The sequence below is a fragment of the Tachyglossus aculeatus genome, chromosome 14, assembly GCF_015852505.1.
Source record: "Tachyglossus aculeatus isolate mTacAcu1 chromosome 14, mTacAcu1.pri, whole genome shotgun sequence".
Classification (NCBI taxonomy): domain Eukaryota; kingdom Metazoa; phylum Chordata; class Mammalia; order Monotremata; family Tachyglossidae; genus Tachyglossus; species Tachyglossus aculeatus.
In genome coordinates this window covers 52,991,057-53,002,921 of record NC_052079.1, presented here as the reverse complement: position 1 = coordinate 53,002,921, position 11,865 = coordinate 52,991,057, and the positions used below count along the sequence as shown (strand labels likewise).

Below are 11,865 nucleotides of genomic sequence, written 5' to 3'. Positions count from 1 at the left end.
AAGGGCGGAGCTGCCCAACAAGGCCTTGCCACGTCACTTCCGGTGCATCTCCTAGCAACCCCCGTTCCGTAGTTCAGGAGCATAACTGCTCTTCTCTCATTCATTCATTCATTCAATCAATCAATCAATCAATCAATCGTATTTATTGAGCGCTTCCTCTGTGCAGAACACTGGACTAAGCGCTTGGGAAGTCCAAGTTGGCAACCGCGGCCTGTATCTCCCGCGGAGTGGGCAAGGGCGGAGCTGCCCAGCAAGGCCTTGTCATGTCACTTCCGGTGCATCTCCTAGCAACCCCGGTTGCATAGTTCAGGAGCACAACTGCTCTTCTCTCATCCCTTCATTCCTTCATTCATTCATTCATTCAATCGTCTCTCATTCCTTCATTCATTCAATCAATCAGTCAATCGTATTTATTGAGCGCTTCCTGTGTGCAGAGCACTGGACTAAGCGCTGGGAAAGTCCAGTTGGGCCACAGAGACAGACAGTCCCTGCCCAACAATGGGTTCACAAACTTGAAGGGGGGGAGACGGACAGCAAAACCAAACCAGTAGACAGGCATCAATAGAAATAAATAGAATTATAGTCAGTCATTCATTCCATCGTATTGATTGAGCACTGACTGGGAGCAGAGCGCTGGACTAAGCGCTGGGAAAGTCCAATTGGGCCACAGAGAGAGACAGTCCCGACCCAACAACGGGCTCACAGACTTGAAGGGGGGAGACGGACAGCAAAACAAAACCAGTAGACAGGCATCAATAGAAATAAATAGAATTACAGTCAGTCAGTCATTCCATCGTATTGATTGAGCACTGAATGGGCGCAGAGCACTGGACTGAGCGCTGGGAAAGTCCAGTTGGGCCACAGAGAGAGACAGTCCCTACCCAACAATAGGCTCACAAACTTGAAGGGGGGAGACGAACAGCAAAACAAAACCAGTAGACAGGCATCAATAGAAATAAATAGAATTACAGTCAGTCATTCATTCCATCGCATTGATTGAGCGCTGACTGGTGCAGAGCGCTGGACTAAGGGCTTGGAAAGTCCAATTGGGCCACAGAGATGATGATGATGGCATTTGTTAAGCGCTTACTATGTGCAAAGCACTGTTCTAAGCGCTGGGGGGGGGATACAAGGTGATCAGGTTGTCCCACGTGGGGCTTACAGTCATCATCCCCATTTTACAGATGAGGTAACTGAGGCTCCGAGAAGTTAAGTGACTTGCCCAAGGTCACACAGCAGACATACGGCAGAGCCGGGACTCAAAGACGGTCCCTGCCCAACAACGGGCTTACAGGCTACAAGGCGGGAGACAGGCAGCAAAACAAAACCAGTAGACAGGCATCAATAGAAGTAAATATAATTACTGTCAGTCAGTCATTCCATCGCATTGATTGAGCGCTGACTGGTGCAGAGCACTGGACTAAGGGCTTGGAAAGTCCAATTGGGCCACAGAGAGAGACGGTCCCTGCCCAACAACGGGCTCACAGGCTACAAGGGGGGAGACGGACAGGAAAACAAAACCAGTAGACAGGCATCAATAGAAATAAATAGAATTACTGTCAGTCAGTCATTCCATCGCATTGATTGAGTGCTGACTGGTGCAGAGCGCTGGACTAATGGCTTGGAAAGTCCAATTGGGCCACAGAGAGAGACGGTCCCGGCCCAACAACGGGCTCACAGGCTACAAGGGGGGAGACGGACGACAAAACCAGTAGACAGGTGTCAATACCATCAGTATAAATAAATGGCATTATAGATATTCATTCATTCAATCGTATTGATTGAGTGCTGACTGGTGCAGAGCGCTGGACTAAGGGCTTGGAAAGTCCAATTGGGCCACAGAGAGAGACGGTCCCTGCCCAACAACGGGCTCACAGGCTACAAGGGGGGAGACAGACAGGAAAACAAAACCAGTAGACAGGCATCAATAGAAATAAATAGAATTATAGTCAGTCGTTCATTCAGTCATATTGATTGAGCACTGACTGGGCGCAGAGCACTGGACTAAGCGCTTGGAAAGTCCAATCCGGCCACTGAGAGAGATGGTCCCGACCCAACAACGGGCTCACAGGCTAGAAGCAGCGTGGCTCAGTGGAAAGAGCCGGGGCTTTGGAGTCAGAGATCGTGGGTTCTAATCCCAGCTCTGCCGATTGTCAGCTGTGTGGCTTTGAGCAAGTCACTTCATTTCTCTGGGCCTCGGTTACCTCATCTGGAAAATGGGGTTGAAGACTGTGAGCCCCCCGTGGGACAACCTGATCACCTTGTAACCTCCCCAGCGCTTAGAACAGTGCTTTGCACATAGTAAGCGCTTAATAAATGCCATTATTATTATTATTAGAAAGGGGAGACAGAAAACAGAACAAAACAAAACGACAGGTGTCTTCATTCATTCATTCTAGACTGTGAGCCCGTTGTCGGGTAGGGACCGTCTCTATATGATGCCAGCTTGCACTTCCCAAGCACTTAGTACAGTGCTCTGCACACAGTAATCGCTCAATAAATACGATTGAATGAATGAATTCATTCATTCATTCATGATGATGATGATGATGATGACTACGGTATCCAAGCACTTACTATGTGCCAAGCACGTTCTAAGTTCTGGGGTAGATACAAGGGAATCAGGTTGTTCTCCCATGGGGCTTCACAGTCTTCATCCGCATTTTACAGATGAGATAACTGAGGCACAGAGAAGTGAAGGGACTTGCCCAAAGTCACACAGGTGATAAGTGGTGGAGCCAGGATTAGAACCCATGACCTCTAAGCCCGGGCTCTTTCCACCAAGTCACGCTGCTTCTCTGACAGATCTGACTGATTCAGTCAGTCAGTCAGACATTCAATTGTATTTATTGAGCGCTTAAAAACATCTACTACTTTAGTAATAATTATAATAATAATGATGACTAGGGCTAAATAGCCTCATGGTTACATTGGCAATCCATTTTAAAATAATAACCACCTTGACATAATAATAATAATGGCAATGTGCAAAGCACTGTTCTAAGTGCTGGGGAGGTTCCAAGTTGATCAGGTTGTCCCACAGGGGGTTCACAATCTTAATCCTCATTTTACAGATGAGGTAACTGAGGCCCAGAGAAGTTAAGTGACTTGCCCAAAATCACACAGCTGACAAGAGGCAGAGCCGGGATTTGAACCCATGACCTCTGACTCCAAAGCCCAGGCTCTTTTCCACTGAGCCACGCTGCTTCTCTTAATGCAGACTCCCTGTAAACTCCCTGTGTGTCCCCTGCCTCTGGCATTCCTGTATATATGTATATATATTTACAGGTTAGAGAAGCGGCGTGGCTCAGTGGAAAGAGCCCGGGCTTTGGAGTCAGAGGTCAAGGGTTCAAATCCCAGCAACGCCAATTGTCAGCTGTGTGACTTTGGGCAAGTCACTTAACTTCTCTGGGCCTCAGTTCCCTCAACTGTAAAATGGGGATAAAGACTGTGAATCCCCCGTGGGACAACCTGATCACCTTGTAACCTCCCCAATGCTTAGAACAGTGCTTTGCACATAGTAAGCGCTTAATAAATGCTATCATTATCATTATTATATACATATATACAGGTATATACATATTTATTTATTTATTTTACTTGTACATATTTATTCTATTTATTTTATTTTGTTAATATGCTTTGTTTTGTCGTCTGTCTCCCCCTCCTAGACTGTGAGCCCGCTGTTGGGTAGGGACCGTCTCTAGATGTTGCCAACTTGGACATCCCAAGCGCTTAGTCCAGTGCCCTGCACACAGTAAGTGCTCAATAAATACGATTGAATGAATGAATGAATGAATTCCAGCAGAGAGCAGTCACAAAAACAGCCCTTTCTTGACTCCAACAACCCACTGTAGGAGGGTCTATTGTGTTTCCCCCCCTCCTCAAGAACCTCCTGCAGTAGCCCATCCACCTCCGCATCATCATCATCAATCGTATTTATTGAGCGCTTACTGTGTGCAGAGCACTGTACTAAGCGCTTGGGAAGTACAAGTTGGCAACATATAGAGACGTCAAACAGAAACTCCTCACCATCAGCTTTAAAACGCTCAATCACCTTGCCCTCGTCCTGCCTCACCTCGCTGCTCTCCTACCCAGCCCACAAACTTCGCTCCTCTAATGCGAACATACTCACTGGACTCCGATCTCATCTATCTTGCCGCCAACCTCTTGCCCACATCCCGCCTCTGGCCTGAAACGCCCTCCCTCCCTCCCTCAATCAATCAATCAATCGTATTTATTGAGCGCTTACTGTGTGCAGAGCACTGGACTGAGCGCTTAGGAAGTACAAGTTGGCAACATATAGAGACAGTCCCTACCCAACAGTGGGCTCACAGTCTAAAAGTCTCTTCCTATGGGTTCATGGGTTCGAATCCCGGCTCCGCCCATTGTCCGCTATGTGACTTTGGGCAAGTCACTTCATTTCTCTGGGCCTCAGTTCCCTCATCGGGAAAATGGGGATTGAGACTGTGAGCCCCGCCGTGGGACAACCTGATCACCTGGTAACCTCCCCGGCGCCTAGAACAGTGCTTTGCACATAGTAAGCGCTTAATAAATGCTATCATTATTATTATTATTATTAGAAGGGGGGAGACAAACAAAACCAGTAGACAGGCATCAATATAAATAAATAGAATTTACAGATATTCATTCATTCAATCACATTTATTAAAGGCTTACTGGGTGCAGAGCGCTGGACTAAGCACTTATTACATCCGACAGATTACTCTCCCCCCCGTCACAGCCTTATTGAAGGCACAACTTGTACTTCCCAAGCGCTTAGTACAGTACTCTGCACACAGTAAGCCCTCAATAAATACGATTGATTGATTGATTGATCTCCTCCAAGAGGCCTTCCCTGACTAAACCCTCCTTTCCTCTTCTCCCTCTCCCTTCTACATCGCCTGATTTGCTCCTTCTATTCATACCCCCTCCCAGCCCCACAGCACTTATGAGCATATCTGCAATTTTATTTATTTGCATTAAGTCCTATCTCCCGCTCTAGACTGTAAGCTCTCTGTGGGCCTCCCGAGCGCTCAGTACAGTGCTCTGCCCACAGCAGGCACTCAGTAAATATGACTGACTGTGTGCACAGCCCTGGGTCAGGGGTCAAAGGGCAAGAAGACACAGCCTGTGTATTCAAGGAATTTGCAGTCCCCAAAGGACTCAAGGACAAGACAGAGTGGTATTTGATAATAACAATGGATTGATAAGAATGCACATGTGATCAGGAATAATCATTATTACAGCGTTGGTTAAGCTTATAATCTGTCAAGCACTGTTCTAAGTGCCCTCACAGTCTGATGACTTGATACCTGTCCACATGTTTTGTTTTGTTGTCTGTCTCTCCCCTCTAGACTGTGAGCCCGTTGTTGGATAGGGACCGTCTCTATATGTTGCCAACTTGTAATAATAATAATAATAATAATAATAATGATAGCATTTATTAAGCGCTTACTATGTGCAAAGCACTGTTCTAAGCGCTGGGGAGGTTAACAGGGTGATCAGGTTGTCCCACGGGGGGCTCACAGTCTTCATCCCCATTTTACAGATGGGGTAACTGAGGCCCAGTGAAGTGACGTGCCCAAAGTCACACAGCTGATAAGTGGCGGAGCCGGGATTTGAACCCATGACCTCTGACTCCAAAGCCCGGGCTCTTTCTACTGAGCCACGCTGCTTCCCAAGCGCTTAGTACAGTGCTCTGCATACAGTAAGCGCTCAATAAATACGACTGATTGATGGATTAATAAATGTCATTATTATTATTATGAAGACTGTGAGCCCCACGTGGCACAACCTGATTCATTCATTCATTCAATCATATTTATTGAGCGCTCAGGGGAAGCAGCGTGGCTCAGTGGAAAGAGCCCGGGCTTTGGAGTCACAGGTCATGGGTTCAAATCCCGCCTCTGCCACTTAGCTGTGTGACTTTGGGCAAGTCACTTCACTTCTCTGGGCCTCCGTTCCCTCATCTGTAAAATGGGGATTAAGACTGTGAGCCCCATGTGGGACAACCTGATCACCTTGTATCCCCCCCAGCGCTTAGAACAGTGCTTTGCACATAGTAAGCGCTTAACAAATGCCATTATTATTATTAGTAGTAGTAATGAATGAAAAGAAGGGGTACTTCATTTCCATTTTACAGCTGAGGAACCTGAAGCCCAGAGAAGTGAAGAGCCTTGCCCAGGGTCACCCAGCAGGCACACGGCAGGGCTGGGATTAGAACCCAGGTCCTCAAACTCCCAGGGCCGTGGTTTTTTCCCTCGGTCATCCTACTTCCCATAGTGATAGGGACTCTAAAGGGAAGTGTAAACAAATGAATACACGAAGGGAGGGTAAATTGTACATGGGGATTCAGCTTTGGCTACTCAGGGGAAATTTAACTTGCCCCTGGTCTCACCTGCCAACCAGCACCACTCTTCCTGCCAATCTCTTCTTCCTTGAGAGGCCGGAAAGCCCTCTCGCGTGTTAGGCTAACACTAATCCCTCCCTAAATCGGGTAAAATCGATGTCTCCGGGGCATTCCCGTCCAGTGATTAGATCCTAACTAGGGAACAAATTGCCCCTTGGAGACACGTCAAGTACCAGGAGGCTGGAGACGAATCAGCCCTGGACCCTCCAATCTCAGAGCGAAGATTAGCTATTTCTGACGGACACGCCCGGGGGTAAAAGCAGAATGACATGTTTTTATTCCCTGGTTGCATTTCAACAACAAAATCAACAAGCCTCTCGGCTGCGGGTGACTTCCAGGTTCCGACGTAACCAGTTGGGAGCTGCCTTGTCTTCTTTCCCTTCTCGTCCCGATTTCCCGCGCATCTCCCGCTGGTTCAGTCTCGCAAGTGAGCGAGGGACACGGCCACTCCCCTCAGGCATCTGACATCAAGGGCATGAAAGGAAAACAGGCGGAGGTCAAGGGGAACCCTCGAGCGGACAGAGCGGGACCGCAAGTCAATCAATCAATCGTATTTACTGAGCGCTTACTGTGTGCAGAGCACTGTACTAAGCGCTTGGGCAGTGCAAGTTGGCAACACATAGAGACGGTCCCTACCCAACAGTGGGCTCACAATCTAGAAGACTGCAGAATCAGAAAGGAAGGCCGCGGTCGAAGAATGGGTCCCCAGTCTGCCGCCCCTCACAGTGAGGCGTTAATGACCCATCATCCAACGTTCTTTCTCCTTAAACTTAATTTGTCCACTTAATTTTTCACCCAATCCTTTGGTGAAAAGGAATACAGAAGACTGAGCTCGTGCTAGGCGCCAAGTGCGGGGGGCAGCTCTCGTGGCTCGTGTCTTTTACTTTAAATCTCCAATCTCCTGCTTAAGTCACCCCCAGGACACTCTCTACTTCATCTAGGAATCAAGAGCTCAGACTCGACAATTCCTCAGGACGCAGAGCGAAGTGGTCCATTTGGCACGGGCCATCCACGACTCTCTCAATCTGCTCTCAGAGGTCAGACGACAGGACGCGACCCGGGAGAGAAAGATAGACACGAGAGTAGGGGGGGCGAGAAACCTAACGCCGTCGCCGGGGTGACATTTATCGAAGCTGACCGTGTGCAAAGAAAAGAGGCTTAGCCACGGTAAGGCCCCCTCTAAATCATTCCATTTAAGTGATGAGGAACAGAGCCCTCTTTCTCTAACACCAAGAGCCGGCAAAATGGTCTCCCATCGGAGGGGTAAGTGCGGACTGCACCGCGCAGCGTTCCCTGATCCCGCACATAGCCACCTCCACGTATCTCCATCTAACAAGTGCCCTCAACAGGGACAGTGGGAGGAGAGGGGGTCAATAAAGTGTCAGTAGTCATTTATGAACTGTGGACTAAGCGATTTCTCCCCTCTCCCATTTCCATTCATTCATTCAATCGCATTTATTGAGTGCTTACTATGTGCAGAGCACTGTACTAAGCACTTGGGAAGTCCAAGTTGGCAACATCTAGAGACGGTCCCTACCCAACAACGGGCTCACGGTCTAGAAGGGGGAGACACACAACAAAACAAAACATGTGGACGGGTGTCAAGTCATCACAATAAATAGAAATAAAGCTAGATGCACATCAACAAAATAGAATAGTAAATACATACAAGGAAAATAGAGTAATAAATCGGTACAAAGATATATACAGGTGCTGTGGGGAGGGGAAGGAGGTAGGGCAGGGGGGATGGGGAGGAGGAGGGAGAAAGGGGGATCAGTCTGGGAAGGTCTCCTGGAGGAGGTGAGCTCTCAGTAGCGCCTTGAAGGGAGGAAGAGAGCTAGTTTGGGGGATGTGAGGAGGGATTGGGGGCATTCCAGGCCCGGGGGATGACGTGGGCCGGGGGTCGACGGTGGGACGGGCGAGAACGAGGTACGGTGAGGAGGTTGGCGGCAGCAGAGGAGCAGAGGGTGCAGGCTGGGCTGGAGAAGGAGAGAAGGGAGGTGAGGGAGGAGGGGGCGAGGGGATGGATGGACAGCCTGGAAGCCCAGGGGGAGGAGTTTTTGCTTGAGATCCAATCGATCTGGGTGTGGGCCTGATGGCAGGTTTGGCCCCAGCCTTGAGGTGATTCCTTCCAGAACTGCCTGAGGAGCAGAGTAAGGGGGAGGTCTTCTGCCCTACTCACACACACACACACACAAACTCTCTCTCTCAGGGAGAAATTAAGTGCAATTCTCCCGGACAATCTTCAGGGTTGACCCTAGTTGATGCAAGTCCTAGTAGCTCATCAGCATGGGCTATTCTCCTTGAGGGCAGGGATCATGTCTACTGACTGTATTGTTCTCTCCCAGGTGTAGTGGTCCGCACAAAGTAAGGGCTCAATCCACTGACAGATTGAGACGATCATCTATCGTCTCTGAACCTCACCTTAGGTGCGGAGGAGAGGCGGGGATGCAAACCCACGGCCTCTCCCCAGGGGCCCTGAAGTGGTAAGGGGCTTTTGTGTCAGGCAGTCACTCCCATCTCTTTCCCTCCCTGACCAACCCTTTCCTCTCCTCTCCCAAATGTCCTGGCCACAGGTCACGGGTTGGTCTTTGGGTCTCCTGGGTGATGGGGAAGAGGATCTCGGCTTGTCCCTACCGGAATCATCCCACAGGCTCCCCGGCCCAACCTGAGGGGTCTTCCTGGAGAATGAAGTGGGACTGGGGAGGGCTCCTGAGGTTCACGAATCCACATCTGCCACCCCCCAACCACCCAGGCCCAGTTCCTAGAGTCTCCCGCGGGTGCGGGAGACAAACTTGCAGAAGCCACTCTGTAGTTGTCAACAACCAAGTAGCTGTAACCTTTTCTTCACCCTACAAGCCACTAATGATGACCCTTCCCGTCCTGGATGCCGCAGTCGGCTTTTCCGGGCTGACGGAGCTGAAAAAATGCAGGTGATAACTTCTTACCCTGAGGAAAAGGACATCACGTGGGAGATACCCTGGAGCAGCAGGCTCAGCTGGGCCTCTGACCCCCCTCCCCCTGACCAACCCTTTCTTCTCTTCTCCCAAATGTCCCGGCCACGGGCCAGGGGTTGGTCTTTGGGAAGGATACAGCATATCCTGATGGGGCTGCTGGGCAGAGGTCCTTCTGGCCAGACCTTCCAGCAAGGTCTGAACGGTCCCGGCTGCTTCTGGATCACTGGGAGACTGCACCTTCTGCAGCTGAGAATCAAAAATGGAAGAAAAAGGCCCCCCGAGACCCTCCATCCTCTGTGTCTCCTCTCACAGAGGGGAAGGAAGAGCCATCTAGTAGAAAGAGCTGGGGGCTGGGAGTCAGGAAGCTCGGCTACTAGCCCTGGCTCTGGCCTCGGACATGCCACTTACCCTCTGTGCCTCAGTTTCCTCTTTCAAAAGTGGGGATACGGTACTTGCCCTCCCTCTTTCTTCCACTGTGGACCAGAATTGAGTCCAACCTTAACACAGCCTACTGGATACAGCACAGGCCTGGGAATTATGGATTCTAATCGCGGCTCCGCCGCTTGTCTGCTGTGTGACCTTGGGCAAGTCACTTCACTGGGCCTCAGTTCCCTCATCTGTAAAATGGGGATCGAGACCGTGAGCCCCATATAGGACAGGGAGTGTGTCCAACCCGATTTGCTTGTATCCACCCCAACGCTCAGTACGGTGCCTGGCACATAGTAAGTGCTTAACAAGTACCATAATCAATCAATCGTATTTATTGAGCACATACTGTGTGCAGAGCACTGTACTAAGCGCTTGGGAACTACAAGTTGGCAACACACACAGACAGTCCCTACCCAACAGTGGGCTCACAGTCTAAAAGGGGGAGACAGAGAACAAAACCAAACATACTAACAAAATAAAATAAATAGAATAGATATGTACAAGTAAAATAAATAGAGTAATAAATATGTACAAACATATATACATATATACAGGTGCTGCGGGGAAGGGATTGTTATTATATTATTAAGCCTTTTATACCTACCCCATGCTCGGCAGTGTTTGACACATAGCAAGCAATTACTAAATACAATAACTCTTAATAAATGCCATTATTACTGTTATTATTATGACTGGGGCGGTAGAGGGATTTAAGAGGGGCATGCCTTTTTTATGGCATTTGTTAAGCGCTTACTATGTGCAGAGCACTGTTCTAAGCGCTTTTGGAAGAGGTAACTTTTTAAAGGCCAGAAAGGCCAGAATTTGGTGAACCTACATGGATGGGATTGTCCGGGCAGGAAAGCAAGGATTACTCAGGAGAAGTGTTTGAGAGGAGCAAAGAACACAAACCGGGCTGTAGTGGAGGGAGAGAGCAGGTCGGTAAGAGGGAGCCAGTGGATGGAGACCCTTGAAGTCATTCAAAGTTTCTGTTTTATACAAAAAGCAATCAGGAAACCCATTGGAAATGTCGGAAGAAGGGAGTGGTGGGCTTCAAAACAGGCAAGGTGCAGCCGGGAGAGGAGGGCTTGGGCCGGGGTGGGTAGGATGGGGCCCATCTGGGAATTACAGAGGAAGAATGTTGCCAATTTGTACTTCCCAAGCGCTTAGGACAGTGCTCTGCACATAGTAAGCGCTCAATAAATACGATTGATGATGATGATGATGATGAAGAATCCTGACGCTTAGCAACAGACTGAACTGGGAGAGGAAAATGAGAGGGGAGTCAATGACACCAGAGACTTACGGGACAACAAGTATTCGGAGGTGCTACTGTTGAGATGAAAGAGGAGACAGATAGGCAGGAAGCCAGGCGGCGGCGGTCAATTGGCTCCTGGGACTTTTTGTTTTTTTTAATGGCATTTATTAAGCGCTTACTATGTGCACAGCACTGTTCTAAGTGCTGGGGAATTTACAAGGTGATCAGGTTGTCCCACGTGGGACTCACAGTCTTCATCCCCATTTTACAGATGAGGGAACTGAGGCCCAGAGAGACTTGCCCAAAGTCACACAGCTGACATGTGGCGGAGCCGGGATTTGAACCCATGACCTCTGACTCCAAAGCCCGGGCTCTTTTCCACTGAGCCACGCTGCTTCTCTGGATTTTGTCCAGGGGTTGGGGGAAGAGCCGGTGGTCTGGCTTCGTGCAGTTATTTCACATCACTCATCCCCGCCCACAGCCGGGAAAACGGAAGCCGGTAACAAAGCCAAAGCCACGGGGATTCTCCTGCCCCGGGGAACATCTCTCTCCCAAAGAATGCCTGGATTTAATAATAACAACTGTGGCATTTGTTAAGTGCTTACTATATGCCAGGCACTGTACTAAGCGCTGGGGTGGATATGAGCAAATCGGGTTGGGCCCAGATCCTGCCCCACGTGGGCTCAGTGGAAAGAGCCCGGGCTTTGGAGTCAGAGGTCACGGGTTCAAATCCCGGCCCCACCACTTGTCAGCTGTGTGACTCTGGGCAAGTCACTTCCCTTCTCTGGGCCTCGGTTACCTCATCTGCAAAA

The 11,865-nt window shown here is 49.4% G+C and overlaps 1 protein-coding gene across 2 annotated transcripts in view; it reads right to left on the bottom strand.

Annotated features, from left to right (window-relative positions):
* Positions 1 to 6,666: 6,666 nt before the first annotated feature.
* The window catches only part of MEI1 (meiotic double-stranded break formation protein 1), a 95,285-nt gene continuing 90,086 nt past the window's right edge, over positions 6,667 to 11,865 (bottom strand). Inside the window, exons 30-31 of one of the 2 annotated variants that reach the window (XM_038756406.1) lie at positions 9,506 to 9,615; positions 6,667 to 6,873 (exon numbers count right to left, since the gene is read on the bottom strand). In XM_038756406.1, the coding sequence (XP_038612334.1) occupies positions 6,828 to 6,873; positions 9,506 to 9,615 (156 nt within the window). In that variant the 3' untranslated portion in view covers positions 6,667 to 6,827. The remainder of the gene's footprint in view (positions 6,874 to 9,505; positions 9,616 to 11,865) is intronic. The other variant, XM_038756407.1, reaches the window with a different exon arrangement.